We start from the raw sequence: 23470 nt of genomic DNA, 5'->3' as shown, positions 1-23470 counted from the left end.
TTTGTGTGGTTGTTTTTTGTCCCGGTATTCTGTGCGCTCTTTCAATTTCAAGAGGCACCTTGGATTTTAAAGGCAGTATCTTTGGAAGGAATTGTTCTAAGAAAGTAATGGGATCATTTTTTTCCACTCCTTCCGGCATCCCAATGATTCTTAAATTATTTCTTTTTTCTCTATTCAAACAGTCTTCCAGATCTCTCTTTATTATTTCCATCTCTTTCCAGGCTTTTTTGTTTTGTATAACTTCAGCAGGTACTTCTTCCGATTTTTCTTCCAAGTGTGTTATTTTGTTATCAATTAGATCAACTCTTTTTGTAAGCGTGGCAACATCATCAATTGCCTTTTGAAGTTGTTTTTTGATTTCCAGTACGATATCTTTGTTCTGTTTTATTTCTGCCATCATACCTTAATCTCCTTCTGAAGGCAACGGTACTTTTGAAGGTGTCCCTGGTTCTGGCTTTGATCGTTTATTACTGCCGATCCTCCGGCTCCTGCATCGTTTTTATTTTGTTTACCCGATGCCATTTTCTTACAAACCATAGCTTTTTTCGGCAAAATATCGGTATTGGAGCTTTTTATTTTGAAATAAGAGCTTGTTTGACATGGAGCCCGTCTGTCACCCGACCATTTACTTGCGTGTCCAAGCCACGCCCCCCCCCTCCCCCGATAGCCACTGATTTTCAATGCTGACTGGCCAAGTTTAGAAGCCAAATTAGGCTGCCCATATCTATCTTTGGCCGCTACTCTCTGACCAGCCAATTCTGTTCTGATCTGCAACAAGTCAAAGGCAACAAATCAATGCCAATATGACCGAAAACAAGGTGGAAATGAACAAGCTACCTACCTGAATGCAACCAGCACTAACACTTATGTAGCTCACAAGCCTTTCGCTTTTCTCATTGGAACAGAGATCAAGCAGTACACGTCAGATCTGTCTGCCAACAGACACCAACATCCGGAAATAGATACATGTCTGAGCCTGCAAGCAAGCTAATTGAAATCTAACAGTGTGGACCTTTAAGACTCATATGCCTTCCTACTAGAAAGAAGATTGTCGAGGTAAGAACCTAATCTTCCCTTCTAGTGCAAAAGGCATATGAGTCTTGAACTAGTGGTACATAACAAAGCAGTCTCTTGAGTCTAGGGTGGGGCAGATGAACCTGCTGTGGGCAGAGGACCCAAAAGTGGATTCCTTCCATGCTGCCATCTCCATTCTATAGAAGCTCATGAAAGTATGAAGGGTGGACCATGTAGCCACCCTACAAATTTCCTGCCCAGGGCTGCCCAGGGCAGGACACTCCACCTATGAAGAAGCCACACTCCTTGTAGAGTGTGCTTTCAAACCCAATATACGCTGAAGCAATAGCTGCACAAATACACCTGGAACTAGAAGCCTTAGAGGCTGTCATTCCCAGGCAACTAGGGCTCGTTGGAACAAAAAGGTGATCTGAGAGGCAGAAATCATTAATCACCTCTAGCTAAATGGAGAAAAACTTTTCTAACATCCAACAACACCAAAACTTTTCTTCTCTTTTTTTTTTTAATGCGAATCTGTGAGAAAGAGTGCAGGCAGTCGGACTTCCTGATTTACATGGAAATCCAAGACCACTTTAGTAAAAGGAAGGGACTGTGCAGAGGGAGACCTCTCTCTCCGTAAACCTCTGCACAACAGAGCTTGTAGCTCCGAAACCCTTCCTGCTGAAGCAATAGCTACTAGAGAAACTGTCTTAACAGTAAGATCCATCAGAGACGCCTCTTGCAAAGGCTCATATGAAGCCTTACTGAGGGCCTGAAAAATCAAGTTAAGATTCCACTTCAGGAACGGCTTTCAAAAATCTGACAACAACTGGATATTTTCTACTCGAGCCCTAAAATATGTACTTTGAGGGAGCCACCAGTCAAACCCCTCTCGAGACCATCCTGGAGAAACGCTAGGACCACTGACATTGGAGCCTTCACGGGCTCCACATTCTCCTTAGCATACCAATTCTGAAACATCTTCTAAGCTTTAGCATAGGCCGCAACAGTCACTGGTTTCTTAGATCTTAGAAAGGTAGCAATAATCACCTCAGAGAAGCTCTTCCACACTAAGACCACGCCCTCAAGAGTCATGACGAAAACCTAAAGTATTCCTGATTCTCTAGGGCAACCAGACCCCGTGAAAGCAAAGTTCAATGCAGTAGCAGTTTGAGACATTTATCCCTCTAAAGGCGAACCAGATCTGCTTACTACAGTAGACGCAGCCAATCTGAAGAAACCAGGATTACCAACCCCAGATGGTTCAATATTCTTCAAATGACCCAGCCCACCATAGGCCATGGGGGAAAAAAATGTACAGTGGTACCTTGGATTACAAGCATAATCCGTTCCAGGAGCATGCTCGTAATCCAAAACGCTCGTTTATCAAAGCAAAATTCCTCATAGAAACTAGTGGCAACACCGACGATTCGTTCCAGAACCTGGGGTCTGTACCTGTTGGGTGCCGGGTGCTGCAGCGCCGTCTCCTCCGTCCACCTCCTCCGTCCATCATCCAAAGAAGAACCCCACAGTGCCGCTTCGGGGGGGATGCATCTAATGTCCGCCAGCTGCCGAAGAACCCCGCAGTGCCGCTTCAGAGGGTTGCCTCCTCCATCCGCCGGCCAGCCCTCCATGTCGGATGCACCCCCGCATGCTGGAGAGCCCCCACCCGAGCCCTTACAGCCCAGGAAGCGCCGCTTCGGGGGATTCCTCTTCTGTCTTCCAGCCAGCCTTCCACGTCAGTTGCCTTCTGCAGGTTGGAGGGCCTTTGTCTGGGCCTGCGCGGCCGAGCGCCACCCCACCCGCACGCCGTGCATGACACGCACAACGCCGATGATTGACGCTGTGTGCGTCACACGCAACGTGCAGGCGGGATGGCACCCGGCTGTGCAGGCCCAGAGGCCCTCCAATCTGTGGAAGGCATCCGACGTGGAAGGCTGGCCGGAAGACGGAAGAGGAATCCCCCAAAGTGGCGCTTCCTGGGCTGTAAGTGCTCGTTTATCGGTGCAGTGCTCGGTTTGTGAGTCAAAGGTTTGCTGAGTGTTTTGCTCGTCTTGCTCGGGTTACTCGCAAACCGAGGTTCCACTGTACATCCCTTTCTCTAGGCACTGTTGTCTAAAGCGTCTATGCCAGCACTTCCAGGCTCAAATCTCTGGCTGAAGAATCGAGAGACTTTTTTGTGAACTGCTGATGTCATCAAATTGAATGTTGGATGCCCCCATCGACGCATAAGGCTGTTGAAGGCTTTCTGAGACAAGACATCTTCCCCCCCTCCCCCCCAAGTCTAGGGTCTGTCGACTGAGATAGCTGTCCCGTATATTGTCCATTCCCAATACGTGTGCTGCTGATAGAGCTTGCAGATGGACTTCTGCCCAGTGAAACAATTGTGCCTCCAGTTTCAACAGAGCACTCTTGGTGCCTCCCTACTTGCCGACATAGGCCACTGCTGTGGCATTGTCCAAGAAAACCCTTACCACTTTGCCTTCCAGGAAGTTCACTAACATCTATAGGGTCAGACGAATGGCTTGTAGCACCAAACGACTGATCAACCACTTCCCCTATGAGGGTGACCATCAGCCCTGAACTGGGTGACCTTCACAATGACACTCCCCCCAACCATAAAGGCTGACATCTGTCATCAGGATTACCCAAGAGAATATGCAGAATGGTAAGCCTTTTTCTAGCGGCTCTGGCTGGAGCCACCAACACAAACTTTGACATGTTTCCATCATCCAAGAAAGTGGCCTCTGCAGAGAACCTGCCTATGGGACAATAGTGCTTCATAGAGAGGATGTAGATGAGCTTTTGTCCACAGAACAACCTCTACGGTTGCCACCATCCATCCCAGCACCTGCAAAAAGTATCAAGCCATGAGCGCTGACATCAGCCAGGTCTCTGAAATCTGGCATCTTAGTTTCAGTTTCATGTCTCTGGCAAAAAAACATGGCCCTCTGTCATGTTGAAGCAAATTCAAAGCATTCTAGGGATTGTGTGGGCTCCAAGTGACTCTTCTGAAAGTTGATAATCCAACCAGGGTCCTGCAGCAGCTGGACAGCTTGTGTCACTGCTGTCTCTCCCTCATGTTTGGACTGAGCCCTGATCAGAAAAGTCATCCAAATATAGATACTTTGCATAGGTGCACTGCAACAAACACCACCAACTTGGTAAAGGTGCAAAGCACCATTTCAGCCTAAAATGGGAGCACTGAGAACAGGAAATGTCTCTCCAGTACATGGAATCTCAGGAACTGCCTGAGAGCCAGAAATATTGAAATAAGTAAGCAAGTCTCCGACATATCTAGAGAGGTCAGAATTCCACTAGTGTCACAGAGACTATGACTGAACGCACGGTCTCCATTCGGAATTGGGGTACCAAAGCAATTTATAATAAAACAAATAAAAATAAGTTTTAATGCATCAATCAGCTGCCTATCCAACAGTCCCAACCCACCAAACAACAAAATTCTCCTTAGCCAAACGCTACCTGGAAAGGGAGAAATGCTGGATCCACATCAGGGAGGGGAGGGACAGCCACCAGACTACAGACAGGGTTGGCCTGGCCATTGCAAACCTGGCCAAGCTGTCTGCAAATCAGCCAGCTGGAACCCTAGCTATAAGTCTCCAGTCCTTTCAAATTCCGAGAAATCCTTACAGGTTTGGATTTAGTTGAATACATTTTCATTTTCAAAAATGCAAGCATATATTTTTGAGAAAATGTTTCATGCAGTAAGTATAATCTATGTATGGGGCAACTTTTATAACTTATCATACCCTAATCTTACAGTTAGATAGGTGTTAAATTTCCAAATGTCATAATATTTGGCAAATTAATTAAATAATTACTTACCTTAAAAGAGTAGTTGTTGTAAAATCTATCTTCTAACTGTGCTCCCCATTCTGTAGGGTCAAAGCCTGTTTCTGCAAAAGAGAAATACTTGATATCTTAATATTCTTTCTAAGCTGACAAATTCTCTTCATGTTGCAATAAAGATTCTATTTGATTTCTACTAATGAAAAAAATGCCAACTTTTTAAAACATGTAAATAAAAAATGTCTACAGGCAAAAACTATTTGGGTCAATAGTCATTTAACAGCAGCTTCAAACAGTTTAATTATAACAGATCATCGACATGAGAAGTCCCAAAAAACATCTATTTCCCAAAGACATAGGGCTCCTTTTACAAAACTGCGCTAGGGCCTTAACGTGCGCTAAATTGCTGCACGCGCTAGCCGCTACCACCTCCTTTTCAGCGGGCAGTAGATTTCCGGCTAGCGTGCGCTAATCCGGTGCGTACGATAAAACCGTTAGCGTGGCTTAGCTAGATTGTGAGCCTTCGGGACAGTTAGGGAATTTCTAGGTACCTTTTTTCATTTATTTCAATTTTTATTGCATATTTATGGTATCTATACTGTAAACCGCTTTGAACCTCACAGTATAGCGGTATACAAGAAATAAAATTATTATTATTATTTATAAAAAGAGGCCATAGTTTTTCAGTTCTGCAGGGGGGGAAAACCTATTTCTGAAAAAAAACTATAGAAGGGTAAAATAAAACCGTAATGAAACAAACAAAAAATACATGACATCAAGGGGTAAGGGTAATGAGAAAAGCAGCCTAGATTCACTAAAGTCGGCGATCGTCGCTAAATCTGTTTTCACAGGTTTAGCAACGATTGCTGCTAACCGACCTGATTCACAAAACGGCCCACCGCATGTTCTCCTCTCGATCGCCCATTTTCCGATCCGGCCATGCAAATTAGTAAAATTCCATGCAAAATAGCCAAGCGATTGATTCACTAACATTACTTGGCTATTTAGCATCGGGTTTTACCAATCCTAAAACCCGATTGCTGTAGACCTGTCAGTAATTGTGTTAGAAACCGAAAAACACGGATCACTTTAAACTATATCCAACCCATAATGAAAAAAGGGGGTTTCTTTGGATCACAAAAAATCATTAGAAAAAATTTTTACCTACACACAGTTGTAACAGCTTATATATATATCACTAGCTGATGCCCCGGCGTTGCACGGGTATTTAATTATAGAAATAACACAGTAAATGGATTGAAATAAAGATACTTTATAGTGGTGAATGAAATTATTTTTTTACAGCTGTATAAAAAGTACAATATTCAAATTATAATGTGAAATATTTGACAAAATGAATACAATACAACTAACACAAAACTTGATTATAAACAACAATTTTAGTTTCACCTCCAGGAGCAAGAACATATAAATTCTTGGGTGAACCCACCCTTGATCAAGCTACATAGAGTTGTCCATGGGAAAAACAGGGGGATCTTAAATCCACTCCACAGTATGTAATAGTCTGTCCCTATGATTTGTTGATTGTGATAGAGAATGCAAGTCTCACTGGAATTTGCAATCTCTTAAACTGAAAAGGAAGATCTGTTGGAATAAGTGGCATCCAAAAGTTTCAGTATTGATTTCAACAACACGATATGTGGAAACTCAGGTTGAAAAGAAACTCCATGCAGTTTGTTCCCGGTTCAGAATGGAACCTGTGTTCCTAGTTCAGGATATGTGAGTACTCATGTAATGTAATAACATTATGAACTGGGATGCATGAAGGAAACAGTTACAAACACATTAGAACATACAAACTCTATATGTATGGTGTCCGTGGTAGAATAGAAACGATGTCCCTAGTGGTTATAGTGTCATAGAAAGTGTTTTATAGTTGGAATTACTGTGAGAATGGCAGCTTGTTACATTTTTTCCATTGACATGAATGGGTGAAATCTGATTTTCTGTTTGTAGCTCCGCCCACGTGTGCAGGTGGGCCGCGAGACCCCCAGAACATATCACCCCAGGTAGTGAGGGATCTGCATACCAAGTTTTGTTCAAATCGGTCAAGCCGTTTTTGAATTACTGTGAGAATGGCAGCTTTTTACATTTTTTCCATTGACATGAATGGGTGAAATCTGATTTTATGTTTGTAGTTCCGCCCACGTGTGCAGGTGGGCCGCGAGACCCCCAGAACATATCACCCCAGGTAGTGAGGGATCTGCATACCAAGTTTCGTTCAAATCGGTCAAGCCGATTTTGAATTACTGTGAGAATGGCAGGTTTTTACATTTTTTCCATTGACACGAGTGGGTGAAATATGATTTTCTGTTTGTAGCTCCACCCACGTGTACAGGTGGGCCGCGAGACCCCCAGAACATATCACCCCAGGTAGTGAGGGATCTGCATACCAAGTTTCGTTCAAATCGGTCAAGCCGATTTTGAATTACTGTGAGAATGGCAGGTTTTTTACATTTTTTCCATTGACACGAGTGGGTGAAATATGATTTTCTGTTTGTAGCTCCACCCACGTGTACAGGTGGGCCGCGAGACCCCCAGAACATATCACCCCAGGTAGTGAGGGATCTGCATACCAAGTTTCGTTCAAATCGGTCAAGCCGATTTTGAATTACTGTGAGAATGGCAGGTTTTTACATTTTTTCCATTGACACGAGTGGGTGAAATATGATTTTCTGTTTGTAGCTCCACCCACGTGTACAGGTGGGCCGCGAGACCCCCCAGAACATATCATCCCAGGTAGTGAGGGATCTGCATACCAAGTTTCATTCAAATCGGTCAAGCCGTTTTTGCGTGATCGCGGCACATACACACACACATACATACACACATACATACCTCCGATTTTATATATATAGATTACAAATTACAATATATTTATTTATTTATTCAATTTTCTTTTTAAAAAAAAAATCTTTATTCATTATTCCATCTTACAAGTTTATAAATATTAAACATTTGACATTGAATACATCACTTGAATGTCGGAGCCGTAAAAACTGTAATTTTCTGTGGTGCGCGCCTCCGCACTGCGCTCAATTGTCTGCGCGCGCCTTTGCCCCGGCGCGCTTTTGACCTGACACCGTCAACTCCACCTAAGTGCACGTCGAATAAGCGCACGCTCCGGTTATCCGCATCCTACCACCACGGTCCTGTTTTTTTTAGATTAAAGTCAATGGACGTAAACTCCAGATATCTGCATTTCTGATAAGCGCACAATCCGCTTATGCGCACTGAGATCCCACCTCTATTCTTTCATGTTACATTCACTACGGTTAAATGCAATCACGAGCCCTCTGTATTTATTGCACCGCATTTACTATCCCCCCACCCCCTCCCCGGAACGTCACAGCATCGCGAGCCATCCTAGACAGCAAGTAGACGGGAGACCTAAGCCAGCGTGCCGAGCACTCATGAGCTCCTCTCAGCACTGCTTGCTGTCTCCGCCATCACCCCAGGTAGCTGCCAATACTGGCTAAACGACTGCCTGACTAAAAAGTGGTACTCCTATTAAGCGCACACTCCACTTAAGCGCACGTGGCAGTCCGGTCCGGAGGCCTTGCACTTAAGCGGAGTCGACTGTACTGATATATGTATAAGCTGTTACACTTGTGTCTAAGTAAAACATTTTTCTAATGATGATTTCTTATGATCCAAAGAAACCCCCTTTTTTCATGACAGTAACTGTGTTTACATAAAAGGGATGACCTGTCTTTTTGATCGGTCAAGTGCTGATTTAGGCGGGTATTTAGATGTATTTTCGTTTCGATATGTACCTCTTTGGGTTTTAATAACTAACTTTTATAACCAGGAGTATGTGTTCTATACATTTTCTCATTTCACATATTAGTATAAGGAGCTTTTTTACTTTACTCTTTTCTGATTTGCTGAACCAGAACGTAGGCAGGTAAGGCTAGTCTCAGTTAGGACACTGATCTTCGACCTAAGGGCCGCATGAGCAGACTGCTGGGCACGATGGAAAACTGGTCTGACCCAGCAGCAGCAATTCTTATATTCGCCTTTAAAAATAAAACCTCATTTTTTATTGGTACCATGTGATCTTGTAGCTTATGAGTGAATAATAAAAGGGAGTCTGAATGCAAGATCAGCTTTGATAAGATGCGCTTGTTTCCAGGGTTTTAAAACCGTTATTTTGCAAGTCTTTGTCTTATGCAGACCAGAAGAGGTCAGGGTAATTACTGGTACTGCCCTCTCATTATCAAAGAAGCTAGCGGTCTGTCACTTGATCAGAAGAAACCCACCAAGCAGATCAAAATGAAGAGAAATGCAGTTTATACAACACATAACCCGACACGGCCGCATTTCACCTGGACAGCTGCATCGGGGCAAAACTCTAAGGGGTTTCTTTGTGGGAATAATCCCTATTAACAACATCAAACTTAAGCAACAACAGTTTTCTCTTCTAAACAGCAACAGCTGTGTTTCTTGTCACATTATCAAATGCATTAAACAAATAAATATTAGAAATTATAAATATAGGTATCACTACCAGAACAAAAGAAGTTATCCTGCCACTGTATCGAGCAATGGTGCGCCCACATCTGGAATACTGCGTCCAATACTGGTCGCCATACCTCAAGAAGGACATGGCAATACTCGAAAGGGTCCAGAGGAGGGCAACGAGGATGATAAAGGGTATGGAGAACCTTTCATATGCCGAACGGTTAGACAGGCTGGGGCTCTTTACCCTGGAGAAGCGGAGACTGAGAGGGGACATGATAGAAACTTATAAAATCATGAAAGGCATAGAGAAGGTGGAGAGGGACAGATTCTTTAGACTGGCAGGGACAACTAAAACAAGAGGTCATTCAGAAAAACTGAGAGGAGACAGATTCATAACGAATGCAAGGAGGTTCTTCTTCACTCAGAGGGTGGTGGACACCTGGAACGCGCTTCCCGGAGAGGTGATAGGACAGAGTACAATTCTGGGGTTCAAAAAGGGACTGGATGACTTCCTGGAAGCGAAGGGGATAACAGGGTACAGATAGAGGTTTACCGTACAGGACATTGAGCGAATAGGGTATGGATATTTCAGGTTAGGTAGGGAACACTTTCAGGTCATGGACCTGGGGGGCCGCCGCGGGAGCGGACTGCCGGGCACGATGGACCCCTGGTCTGACCCGGCAGAGGCAACGCTTATGTTCTTATGTTCTTATGATTAAATGTGCAGAGAGAGTTCTCTTAGTGTCAGAATTGCTGCTTCCAAAGGATCTCAAAAGATAGAATGGCTTGGCTTTACTCTCCTGTCCTCCTGAATTACTGGATTGTGATTCTGAAGGAGCTGTAACCCACTGACCACAGAAATACATTTAAGTTCTCTAAACACTTACCTTCTCGTTTTTTCAACAGGTTTGCAAAATATTTGGCAGCAAAATCTGGGATATCTTTAGGCTGTTCCCTTAAGACTTCTCTGGTCAGCCCTTCCAGAAGATTTCCAAAGCCTCTTGGAATACGATAATGGGTGTTTGAGAATGGAATAGCCATATTCTCTACTATCTGTTTTTTGGTTTTTTTTTTTTACCTGCAAGTAAATATTAAAGAAAACTGGTTTCAATTGTATCTCATTTATCAGGAAAATATTTAAAGACTGTAACCACAATGATATACCATCAATCAGAATAAAATAGTTAAGTGATTTACAAATCATAGGAACAAGCAAATGGAGAAAAAAAGGAAAGTACAAACGGTGGCCTAGGTTATATAATATTTGTATATAATGTGTGATCAAGTGGACAGGCTTTTGACTTGACCTGGATCTTTGAACTTTCATATAAAAGAAATACTGTGGATCTGTTGTCCTATACCACAACTTTTATTTGCTAGGAAAACTCCAAATACCACAGAGCATCAAAAGAGAATATTAAAAAAAACCCAGACATGGAGATATAAGGGAAGATCAGTTTGTTCCCTCAATCTTCTTTCAGGTGCAAAAGGCATAATAGTCTGGACAGTAGAGTTTACGAGGCCTGACAATTAAGTTCATGAACTAATCCTAGAAAAAGTGCCACATACCTCATTGCTGAATTGCACGCTACAGGTGTTCAAGGAGGGTTTAGATAGGTTCCTAAAGGATAAGGGGATTGAGGGGTACAGATAGAAGTAGAGGTAGGTTATAGGAATAGTCAGAAACCACTTCACAGGTCATGGACCTGATGGGCCGCCGCGGGGGCGGACCGCTGGGTACGATGGACCTCTGGTCTGACCCAGTGGAGGCAACTTCTTATGTTCTTATCACTACGGTCAACTACGAAGTACTCCCCTTGGGAAGCTATGCACCGATGCCAGCACCAAATCCACCCTTCAAAGCAATTTTGGAACTCTTTTTCTGGAATGGCCATCAGAGCTGTAGTCATATTACCCTTGATGTCCTGAATGTCATCAAAATGTCTTCCTTTATCTTTGGTAAAGAAAAAGTCATTGGGGACCAGATCAGGTGAGTAGAAAGGGCTCGCACAGACCTTCTCACCGACGTCAGAATTGATGTCAGGGGTAAGGCTTCTGGGCCAGCAGCGTGCATCGCTGCACCCGCCTGGTCCTTCCCAGCAATTCCTTCCGTTCCAGGTGCCGCGCTGCTGAGCCAGGAGTGGACCCCCCCCTCTTGCTACTTCGTCGACGTGTCCTCACAGCAGCAGCAGCGGGAGGTAATTAAATCCAGTGGGCGGGCGGGCAGGCTTTTTTCTTGTTTTCTTCCTCTAAATCTAGGTCTTATGGTCAGGTGCATCTTATGGAGCGAAAAATATGGTAATTGTCAGACCTCATAAATCCCATACAAGTGAGTAATTGGAGAAGGCATCCAAAGCTTTCTTTACTCCACCTCCTTGTTCCTGGGCATAGCCCCTCTTCCTCCGCTCTTTTTTTGTGAAAAAAATCAAAGTGGAAATTGTTCTGTCTCCCTTATTATGTCAAGTGCTAAGGGAGAAAGGAAATACTAACTATCTCCACATCTTTTTTTTTTTCCCTGAGGAGAGGGGAGAGCTGTGACCTAACAGGAACGGTCGAAGAAAAAACTGACAGCAAAAGGGAGGGGCTCTAGGGAGTCCTCTCCCTGTTCTAGGGCTACCACAGACAAGGTGGCATCCGCCAGGGACCTGGAATTCTCTAAACCGGAGAACTCGATGTGCGATATCAAAGGCATGGAAAGAGACCCTAAATCCTCCCTGTCCTTCTCCAACTGGATGTCTGGGTCTGGAGAAGCCACTCTTCATGGGGGGAACTGGCCCCTGAGGCTTGCAGCTCCCTTGCATCTGTCCTGGTGCCATGCCAGCCTGTTTACACTTCAGATAAGCTTCAAACAGTAAATTCACAAAATCATAATCAAAACCCTGCACCAAATCTACTACTACTACTATTAATTATTTCTATAGCGCTACAAATCTCCAGAAGATCTCTGCAGGCCCATATCCTGGTTTCTCATTAGTTCTGCAGCATCTGCATTTCACCAGGGACGCCACATCATCTTTTGCGAGCTCTAGGAGGGACTTGGACCTCAACAGCTGAGCCTCCTGTGACTCTAAACTCTTAGTGGGACCCAAGTGGGCTAAACCCATTGTTCCTGCCCCCCAGCACATGGCGCATGGAGACTCCTCAGCTGTCCATCCAGACAAAGTTTATGGTTTTTATTTATATCCCGCTTTATACAAAGCGGGTTCCAAAAACACATACATAGTGGAAAACTCCCCACACAAAACACAAATTACAAAACACATACATGCAAAGCACAAACTTGCCTTAACTGCCTTGTTCCACATAAAATACACATGATATACATATGATAAAATTTGACATGACATAGTCGTTAAACAGGCTGGGGAGCCCATTCTGACCAATTTAAGTAAAATCGAAGTGTTTTGAGGCAGTTAGAGGCTTTTACAATAAAATTGGGAAATCCAAGATGGTCTCTGCGGCAATGATTTTGGCGCCAAAAACGGCCCGAGGCAGCAAAATTAAAAGTCAGAAAATTGCCAGAAGGGGTTTTTGGAGTCAAGGTACCCTCAAGTAAGCCCCTAAACCTAAAGAGACCCCCAAATTCAAACCCTTCCTGATTTTTTCCATAGGAATGAATAGAGTTTACTCACAAACTAGAAAAGTGCCCACCTGAATCTGCTCTCTCACACAGCATTACTTTGTCTCCAAACCTGTAGCGTCTCGGGGCTTGTTTCTTTGGGCTTCCTTTTAGTGAGGCTCACAGAACCCATCACCCTTGCATCCACTAGCATCTCATGTGTTTTCATGGGGGGATGCAGCCGGCACCCAGAAATCCAATGCAGGGGGCCAGTCAGCCTGCGCTCAAGCGCCCAATGAGCAGGTGACCAGACCCCGAGCTAAGCTCCCAGGGGACCAGACCCGAGCTGTCCACAATGTTAATGCAGGCTGGATAGGTATGTTCCCTAGAAGAAAGGGTTGCCCTTCCAGCCACAGAACTCTGAAGCCAGGATCTGCAAATTCTCCAAGGTAGAACCGCCCCCCAAAATTGGGAACTTCTGTGGCACCAGCAAGCCTTGAAATCAGAAAAAAAAAAAAATTACCTGAAAGAAAAATCAGAGCAGAACAGAACAATAGATACCTTCTCAACTCGCTTGGAGAAGGAAAAACTCAGGAGGTGGGGTTATGCCCAGGAACAAGGAGGCAGAGTGAAGAAAGCTTTAGATGCCTTCTCCAATTACTCGCGAGTATGGGATATAAACTCTACTGTCCAGACTACTATGTCCTTTGCACTAGAAATTTGAGATATATTTCTTTGCACTGTTTTTTAAATTTTAGTCACATTACATTTTCAATTAAATGCTGCCTTCCACCAAAAAAAGAGCTAGGGCAATTTACACAAAAAAAACAGCAATACATCAAAATACAACAGCACAATAAAATCACACAGTATATATCAAAATACAAATAAGCAGTAGCTATTCCATTCCCAACCCTACCCCCTGTTTAGAAGGATAGAGATAACCTACATTCAAGGCTGCTTTGAAAACACATCTTTCCTCTCAAGTGTGTGAGGGTTCTCTCTCAAAAGTTACCTGATGGTGCATATCTGCCTCCCTCTAGGTTTCTTTTTTCTCTTTTGCTTTTGTAATGCAGTTTATTTCATTATTTTTGTCTTGCTACTGAAATGTACACTACATTGTTAATTGAAAGAAAGACAGTACAGTGTCTGAATAAACCAACAAACTAAACCTTCATCACCCCAAAAATGTCCCTTTCACCTCCTGGAAGCTCGTGACCTGAACTGGCTACTCACTGTTGGAGACAGGTTTAATGGACCTTTGATATCGCCCAGCAATGGCATGTCTTAATATGATGATTACTTACCCTTTCATAACATACTAAGATTAGTATACTTGTTTGAAATCCTAGTACTTTTTATCAGTCCATAATTCAGATATGGAATCTGCATCCATGGATCCAGTCAAGCCCATTAGTATAGCTGGATTAAAAAAAACAAAAGAGAGAGATTAAGTTTCTGCAGAACACGTTTATTGACAGTTATTAGTCAGGTAAACATAGGTCTGGGACTAAGCAACAAGGAATGGATCTACCCCATTAGGATCTGCTGAGTATGTCTAAGGCAGGGATCTCAAAGTCCCTCCTTGAGGACCGCAATCCAGTCGGGTTTTCAGGATTTCCCCAATGAATATGCATTGAAAGCAGTGCATGCACATAGATCTCATGCATATTCATTGGGGAAATCCTGAAAACCAGACTGGATTGCAGCCCTCAAGGAAGGACTTTGAGATGCCTGGTCTAAGGGCTCCTTTTACGAAGGTGCGCACGCTACATTGCCGTGCAACAGAAATGGGATATTAGCTTAGAAGGACAATTGCAAGGTGATAAACTAAACAAAACTGGTCTCACCTGGAACTGCATTTTTCAGTTTTACAATACAAATATAAATCAAACCACACAAACCAGAGGGTAAGGTAGTAAACAATTTACTGCAGCAAGAAAAAAACAAGTGTCCAATAATTGTTAGAAAGACCTAAATAAAATTAAAAAGAGAAATTCTAAAAATCTGAATTATATTAAACAAAACCAATAATATCAGAAATAAAATTGGTCCATATGTACACGAAAGACATATAACACTTGTTTAAGAGACAGCCAACTGATGGTTTAAAAGAACAGTGATTAAAAGATAATATACGTGCATATGTGCACTTCAGCCATTTGATAGGTTATGCCAGATCCAGCAGCACCTCTTCTCCCTTCCCTTTCCCTACCCCCCCTGATCAGCAGCACCTCTTCCTCTCCCCATGTCCAGCAGTATCCCTTCTCCCTTCTCTTTCCCTCCTCCCTTGCCAAGCAGTACTTCTCCTATCTAGTGGCAGCTCAGTGAGCTTATAACTTGGCCACAGACCTGCCGCAAGGATTCCTTCTTTAGTTCAAAATTAAACACGCTGAGATCAACATGTAAAGATTCAGAATTCAAAGACTTAATGATACTAAACAGCCCGGATAAGAGTTGCTTGACTGATTTAAATTGGACAGAATTCAAAAATCCGAATTGCAATGAATTTGACAAATTATATACCAAATATGCAAAATCCTATTGCCCTTTGGATAATTGTCCTCCAATATTTTAAAATCGGCACCTCAAGAATTTAGAAAAGAAGTCTTTCATTGGGTTACTTTATTATTACAAAATGGTACATTTCCTATAGAATTAGGACATATTATAATTACACCAATAGTCAAGAATCACATGGAATCTTTAACTCTCATTAGTAATTATAGACCTATAGCAGCCATCCCCTTTTTTGTTAATCTTATGGAAGGCTTGGTGAACATTGAACTAACAAACTATCTTGAAAAATTTAACATTTTGCATATTTCTCAGTCCAGTTTCCATTCTTGTTATGGAATAGAGACTGTGCTGGCATCCTTATTTGACTATCTCCACCAGATATTTAGTAAAGGTATGAGTGCTATGATCTTGCAGTTCGTTCTTAGTAGCGCTTTTGTCCTTGTCGACCATGAAATTTTGATAAAATGCCTGGGTGCAACTGGTGTATCTGGGAATGTCCTAAAATGGCTTAGAGGTTTTCTGGATTATCAAACCTATTAGGTTCGTTCTAATGACCATTATTCTCATAAATAAGAAATCCAAGTGGACTCCCTCAAGGCTCTCCACTTTAACCCTGTGCTATTTAACATCTAACTAGCCTCTTTAGGAAATAGTCCCCCCCAAATTTTACTAAACTGTGATAGTGGTTATTAGTGCAGGGAGCCATGCTGAATTCTCCGCACTGCTCCCGACGCTCATAGGAACTCTATGAGTGTCGAGAACAGTGTAGAGCATTCAGTGCGGCTCCCTGTGCTGATAACCGCTATCGTGGTTTAGTAAAAGGGGAGGTAGGTTAGCTTTTTTGAAAATCAAATTTTATGGTATATGCAGATGACATAACTATTGTCATCCCAATTTCTTCTTTATCATTTGAAACTTTACAATTGCTAACCATGATAATCCAGGTAGTAGAATCATGGACCAGAGAATTTAACTGAAACTTAATATAGAAAAAACAATTTTTCCTGGCCTCACCACTAGAAAAAATTAAGGAGGATACATTAAGTTTGAATGGATCCATCTATCCTATTATCCCCATTATTAAAATCTTAGGAGTTTATTTAGATCGAAACCTCTCTCTTGATGCTCAGATTAATGCCTTGGTAAAAAAAGAAGTTATTTTATGTTGTGGAAACTCCGAACTATCAGATCATATTTTGAATTTTCAGCCTTCAGACTTCTTGTACAGTCTTCGATTTTAAGCCTTTTAGACTCTTTTTAATATTATCTATCTAGCTTCTTATATGAAGAAGATTAATAGAATGCAACTTATTCAGAACAAGGCAGTCTGATTGATTTCCATTTGAAAAAAAACTGATCATGTGATGAAATACTATCGGATTTTACACTGGCTTCCAATCGAAGCAAGGATTCTTTTTAAAATGGATTGTATTTGTTACATTGTATGGTCTAATACCAACCTATCTTGCGGACCACTTTAAATTTGCAGATAGAAAACCAACTTTGCACAAACTTCATTTATTTTCATTTCCAACGGTAAAGGGTTGCAGTTATAAGCGCTTTTTTAACAGAACTTTAGCTTATCAGGCCGGTTCCTGGGGCAAAAGTCTTAGCAATTTGGTAACAAGTTCTAGTTTGTACCAAAATTTTAAAAAGATGCTAAAAACTCACTGATATGATAAGTTTTATAAATAGTTTATAATTCCCTGTTCATGTACAGTGCTTGCATTTGTTAACCGCATAGAACTGAGAGGTGTTGCAGTATGGCTTGTTATGTATCTACTCCCCATTATATTTCTACTCTTTGTACTCTATATCAGTGGTCCTCAACCTTTTTCGCACCAACGACTGGTTTTATGCAAGACCATTTTTTCCCTACCACCCTCCCATCCTGAATCTCTTCTTCTCTCCCCTCCACCCCTGGGTTCAATATCTCTCCCTCCCTTTGGCATTTCTCCTATTGCCCACCCTCTCTCTACGTTCCTTCTGTCCCCAGGCCCATCATTCTCACCACCCTGTCCAGGTATGAACAGGAAGTTGTATCAGAGGGGTACCAGGATACTAGTGCTGCCTGATTCACGATTCAAATTGATTCACCGATTCAAATCAGGTGAATCAATTCAATTTTAAGAAAAATCGGCCTCTCAATTCAATGGCCGACCCTTCCCTCATGCCTTCCTAAAGCAGGAGCAGCAGCGCTGCCTCTTGCTGGCTGTCCGCTGCCGCTCCTGCTTGAGGGAGGAGGGTCAGTCGGAAAGGCCTGAATGTTTCCCCAGCTTCCTCGCTCTTATCGGCTTAAGCTAATATGGCAGACTGCAGGATCGCTGGTGCTATAGTGATCCTTGCAGCTGCCCGTCGTCCTCAGTGGCATTTTCTTTCTTCTACGGTCCCACCCCTCGTCTGGCGTCAAAGTCAGGATCGCAGCAGAGGAAATTTGCCACTGAGGATGACAGCAGCTGCAGGGATCACTATAGCACCAGCGATCCTGCAAGCTGCCTTATTTGCTTAAGGTAAACGCGGGGAAGCTGGGGGGAGGGCAGGCCTTGGCAGTGGGGGGGGAGCAAGCCTTGGCGGCGGGAGGGCAGGCCTTCAAGGGGGGAGCAGGCCTTCGCGGCGGGAAGGCAGGCCTGTGCAGAGAGTGGAGGAGGAAGAGTGTCTTCGCAGCAGAAGGCAGGCTTGTGCAGAGGGAGGAGGAAGAAGGAGTAAGAGAGGGGAGGAGAGGGGAGATGCCAGACCTGGGGTGAAGGGAAGAGAGAGACCAAACCAAAAAGAGGGGGAGGAAAGCAGAGGAGAGGTGCTGGACTAATGGAGAGAGGGAGAGAGAAATGCAAGACCACAAGGGGAAGAGTACAAGAGGGACAGATACTGCTCCAAAGTAGGTGGGCAAGGTGCAGGATGGCAGGAGAGATAGTAGGAGAAAGCCTGTACCTGGGGAAGGGGATACAGGAGGTAAGGAAGAGAGAAAGAAGAAGCTGGATATGGAGAGAGATAAGATGCTGGGCATGGAGGGAGCACAGGAACAGGGACACAAGGGGAACAGTACTGAAGAGGAGAATAGGGACAGGGACACAGAAGAGAGATGCTGGATGAAAGGGTAGTTGAGAAAAGGAGAGATTGGTGGAATCTGTGAATGGTGGGGTCCATTGCTGCAGCTGCGGGGGGGTGGAGATGAACAAAAGGAAAGATGCCATACCTCCGGGAGAGGAAAGGGAAACAGAAGGGGAGGACAGATATGGAAGATGGATGGTTAGCACGGAGAAGGAAGAAAGAAGGAGAGCCTGATCAGAAGACAACCAGACCAACATGGGACCAACATGATTTGAAAAATGACCAGACAAAAGGTAGGAAAAATAATTTTATTTTCTGTGATTACAATATGTCAGATTTGAAATGTGTATCCTTCTAGAGCTGTTGTTAGACCATGAACATGAGCTAGGATTTAACAGAGAGGAAAAGTCTTTTTGTTTGTTTATTTTGTTTATACCACAGGACCAGTGTGGTAGGAGAGGGAAAAGGGGGTGAAGATGCTAAAAAATAAACCCACCAGGATGTCTGGAAAAAAACCACCCAATTGGGCAGGAAAATCGAATCAAAAAATTGATTCAATAGGCTGAATTGAATAGAAATTTTTTTTTCCTGAATTGGGCAGCACTACACAGGACACAGCAGAGGGAAAGCTCTGAGGCCAACTGTAAGCAGCATATCAGAAATGATCCCTGTGAAGAAAAATTATTTTAAGGTAGACCAGGAAAAGGAGGAGGGAGGGAGATGTAAAATCAGGTTAGGGGCCCATAAAGCTGTAAGATTTAAGGCAGCTGCCCTATTTCCCCCTCCCTTTCCCAATGCCAGCCCATAGTGTATGTACCTCCACCTATACTCTGCCCAGATCCTGCTCATGTGAATGCCCATTTGCAAATATCAAAGATAAGTGCATACTTATTGAATAATGTATAGCCAGATTATCATTCACGTGTTTGTTCACTTATGCACGTAAATAACTAAAATCCCAGAATTATGTAGCTCCTTATAGAATGTCTTCCTTTGTTTCAAAAAAAAAATGTAGTGCGTAATGGTAGACTTAATAAAAGTCTATTTTATGTTGGCACATACAGGAAAAAAAATATATATACATACAGATTAGGTTTCATTCCTTTTGTAATTGGGGGGGCACCTTTATTTATGAGAATACCTATGGCAGGTACACTTCAAGGACAGCAGGATAGAAATCCTCACAGTAAGGGGCAATGTCACCACTGAAGCCCACTCAAAAAAACTTTTTCAGCCTAGTAAATGGGTCATTCCATGCCAAGTAGTATCAAGTTTCAAGCTTTATTGAAATTTGATAAATCGCTTATATATAATTTACTAAGCGAGTTACAATAAAATATAAAATAAACATACAATTCAACGTACTGCTTAAAATGGGTTAGACAGACAAACATATAGATAAACTTGAATACATAAGGAAAAAAGGGAGAAAGTTGCAAAGTTAATGTTTTTCATTTTAAAAAAGAAAAGAAGAAGCCATGAATGGAAGGAACATGAGGAAAGGTAAATTTTTTAAAAAAATATATATAAATGGTGTTTGGTGCGCTGGGAATATGTCATTTAAAGATTAAAAGCGTCTCTAAAAAGGTTGTTTTTAAATCTATTAAGATCCTTTTCTTCTCTTATGTGTTGTGGTAGGGTATTCCAGGTCTGAGGGGCCATCACTGAATATATGTCATGGCGTCTAGTACCAATAACTTTTAAAGGACCGCCAACAGCCTTTGAGCTGTGGAACGGAGAGAGCGTGACGTATTATATGGAATGAGCATCCGGTTTATAAATTGAGGTTCGTTAGTGGACAGTGTTTTAAATACTAGAAGCAGGATTTTATAGGTTATACGGTGATTAACGGGGAGCCAATGCGAATCAATCAAAAAGGGAGTTATGTGATCAAATTTTTTTCCATTGTGGATGATTTTAACAGCAGTATTTTCAATTATTTGTAAACGTTTCTTTTCCTTTTGAGTGATATTTAATAATAATGAATTGCATTAATCGAGCTTAGCAATGACAAGTGAATGTATTAAAATATGATTTAGGTTCCAGAAACTTGGACATAGAACGAATCAAACGTAAGCGGTAAAAACAGCATTTGACGACATTACTAATGTGATCGTGATACGATAGTTTGTCATCAATAATAATCCCAAGTATCTTCCATGATGATACTAAGTTTAGATGTATATTATTAATAGTAAATGGAGCGCCCAGATTTAACCCCTGTTTCCATAGAAAAAAGTAGTGCTTTTGTTTTTGTTATATTTAAAGCTAATCTATTTAGAGTAAGCCAATTTTTAATTTTTTCTAATTTTTGGTTGATCTGATGTATTTCATCTATATTTTTTTGCTGTTAATAGCCTCTTCCTTCATGTATTCTGCTGTCAGTTTGGGAACGACACATCTGTGGTGTTACATATACCACAAAGCTAGGATTGATTCTGTTGAGCAAAATCAACCGCCTTTTCTTCTATAAAGTCTAAAAAAACCTGCCAGCTTTGGAGAAAGCCAACAGTTGCTTCAGGAAGCGTGCACGTCATTCTCCCGGCTCACGACTCACCTTTCTTTCTCCAGTACCTCGCCCCCTCCACTTCCTGGTTCCATGTTAGTGATGTTTGTTTCCCCTAATTTTGCATTTTTATCTATTGTACATCGCCTAGAATTTGGAATAGGCGATTAATCAAATTTCATAATAAACTTGAAACTTGATAGTAGTGGAGATATGTTGATGTTTAAACTAAAAATTAAAAAAGTTTAAGAGAGAAGTATGAAAGGCTGATGACAAGGTGGGTGTGTGAATCTCATTGCAATGAAATTAAGCTGAGTGACACCGCTGAAGCCTGAAGATTCTAAAATGAAAAGAGAAAAAATCTCTTATTGAAAGTTGGTGTTCTATCCTGAGAACCGATATTGGGAATGCATTGCCATTAATGAAAATAGTAGATTAGTCTTTTTGCCTGTGGCGGTAAAAATAATCTTAGTGCATAGGAAGGACTCACATAAGGGCATGCTAAAGCCAATTCTTGTAAGTGTATCCTTAGGCATTGCTTAAAGGAACTGAACATGTTGTCTTCAAAAAAAAGCCACATAACTCACAATGCAGTCATAGATGTGAGGGATGCATTCCTCTGAAATTTTGTAGGCTCTAATGCTGGGCTCAAGAATACAAGAGGCATTTCATTAGTATTATAGAAGACTGTCCATAACGACATCACCTTCACTTATTTTAGGATTACATTTTCAGGACAAAAACGAGTGTGTGTTTTGGCTCGTTATTGCCTAGGCAACAGTAGATCATGTCAACACAATCTCTCTCCTGGGACTACTTAAGACTGGAGCCCTGCCTAATTATTTAGTTAATGCTTTGCTTGAAGTACAAACAGATTTTTAAGACGGCCTTGGGAAAACCCACTGCTCGTTTCTAGGATAAGCAGCATCAACTGTGTTTTGCTCTTTTGGGATCAGACCTAGCTTGGACCACTGTTGGCAACAGGACACTGGGCTTGATGGCAACTCTGATGTGCTTATATTAATGGGGAGTCTCTCCTCCCCTGCCAATAACACTTTCTTACCCTTTGTCTCCATAAGCGAGCACAGTAGCTCTCCCCATTCAAATCGGTCACCGAACCTCCGCAGGAGGCAAACGCCAACCGTTCCAAGAGACCCGAGACACGCGCTCGGCTCCTATCCTCACCATGCTACCGTCTCTCTCCCGCTCTTACGCCCCCCCTCCCTGACGGCGACCCGACGCCCCTCCGTCCAACCTACCGCCCAACTCCTACCTGAGAATTCTCCAGCCCCTGCCCCGCAGCTTTGCTTCTCCAGGTGCCCCGCCCTCTCCAACACAACTCTTCCTCCCTGGGACAACGCCAGAAACCAGGAAGTGTCGTCAGAGGAGGGGGGGGGCGAGGTACCGGAGAAGGAAAAGGTGAGTCGCGAGCGGGAGAACGACGCGCGCGCTTCCTGAACGAGACCGTTGGCTTTCTCCAAAGCTGGCAGGGTTGTTTTTTTTTTAGACTTTATAGAAGAAAAGGCGGTTGATTTTGCTCAACAGAATCAATCCTAGCGTTGTGGTATATGTAACACCACAGATGTGTCGTTCCCAAACTGACCGCAGAATACATGAAGGAAGAGGCTATTAACAGCAGAAAAAAAACTTGCAGATGAAATTAGGGAACTTGTTTGAAAATGTATTTGACTCAGTCTGCCCTTGACATTATCCGTATCCGTAAATCATAACACACATATAGTCCCGGCATTAAGGGCCAATGGCACCCATTCAGCAGCAAACCAACTTCTCTGATATTAAAGAGCTTTGAGAAAGTTAATTAAGGGATGGAAGCAAATCCATAAATAAAATAAGAGATTTTTAAAAAATAGAAGTAGAATGAGGAGGCGTGTGGGGGCAGACTTTGTGGGAATCCTGCAGGGGTGGACGTGTACCCGGCCTCCTGCCTTCAGTAATTCTCCGGGAGTTATTTCAACTTTTTTTTATTTTTTTTTATTCCCGTCATTTCTACAACTAATTTTGGAAGCGGAGTTAAGGATAGATTTTTTTTTTGGGGGGGGGGGGGCAGCATAGTTGAGCCTGAAATGAAACTGCTCTGAATATAATTTAAGAGAACTGAATAAAAAATATGCATCAATGGTGAAAAAGTTACCGCTTATATGGATTAAGTCGGTTCAATAAAAAAGTGTCTTCTTTTTGTTTGTTTTTATGTATTAGCATCTGTTTCTATGCCACAGGTGATCACATACACATTTAGCCAAGTACAGTATACTGAGTTCAGTAGAGCAATTTAATGGATGGAACCACTGAATATTAGCTTAAAGGTAGTGGTATAAAAAGAAATAATTTAAAAAAAATAGTAAGAGTAATATGAATTATATAAAGGTCAGGTTCCTGTCGGTGAGTTACATTGTTCCTGCTCAGATTCTAATTCTGTTCTGGCAGATTCCAACATATTTTATCACTACAGCTTGCTGTTCCTCCAGTTTCCTGTAGAATTCTTTCAACCTATAGAAATGATATGTAAT

General features: G+C 42.5%; 1 protein-coding gene across 7 annotated transcripts in view; it reads right to left on the bottom strand.

The window, feature by feature from the left end:
- SPA17 (sperm autoantigenic protein 17) overlaps positions 1-23470 on the bottom strand; it is a 68720-nt gene that overhangs the window by 30261 nt on the left and 14989 nt on the right. Inside the window, exons 1-4 of one of the 7 annotated variants that reach the window (XM_033917875.1) lie at positions 22216-22362; positions 14172-14290; positions 10197-10382; positions 4861-4931 (exon numbers count right to left, since the gene is read on the bottom strand). In XM_033917875.1, the coding sequence (XP_033773766.1) occupies positions 4861-4931; positions 10197-10350 (225 nt within the window). In that variant the 5' untranslated portion in view covers positions 10351-10382; positions 14172-14290; positions 22216-22362. Of the gene's footprint in view, positions 1-4860; positions 4932-10196; positions 10388-14171; positions 14291-22005; positions 22167-22215; positions 22363-23470 lie in introns of those variants that run through there. The other 6 variants (XM_033917871.1, XM_033917872.1, XM_033917874.1 and 3 more) reach the window with 6 other exon arrangements.

Source organism: Geotrypetes seraphini, chromosome 13, assembly GCF_902459505.1.
Source record: "Geotrypetes seraphini chromosome 13, aGeoSer1.1, whole genome shotgun sequence".
NCBI lineage: Eukaryota > Metazoa > Chordata > Amphibia > Gymnophiona > Dermophiidae > Geotrypetes > Geotrypetes seraphini.
This window is presented reverse-complemented; position numbering and strand designations above follow the sequence as displayed.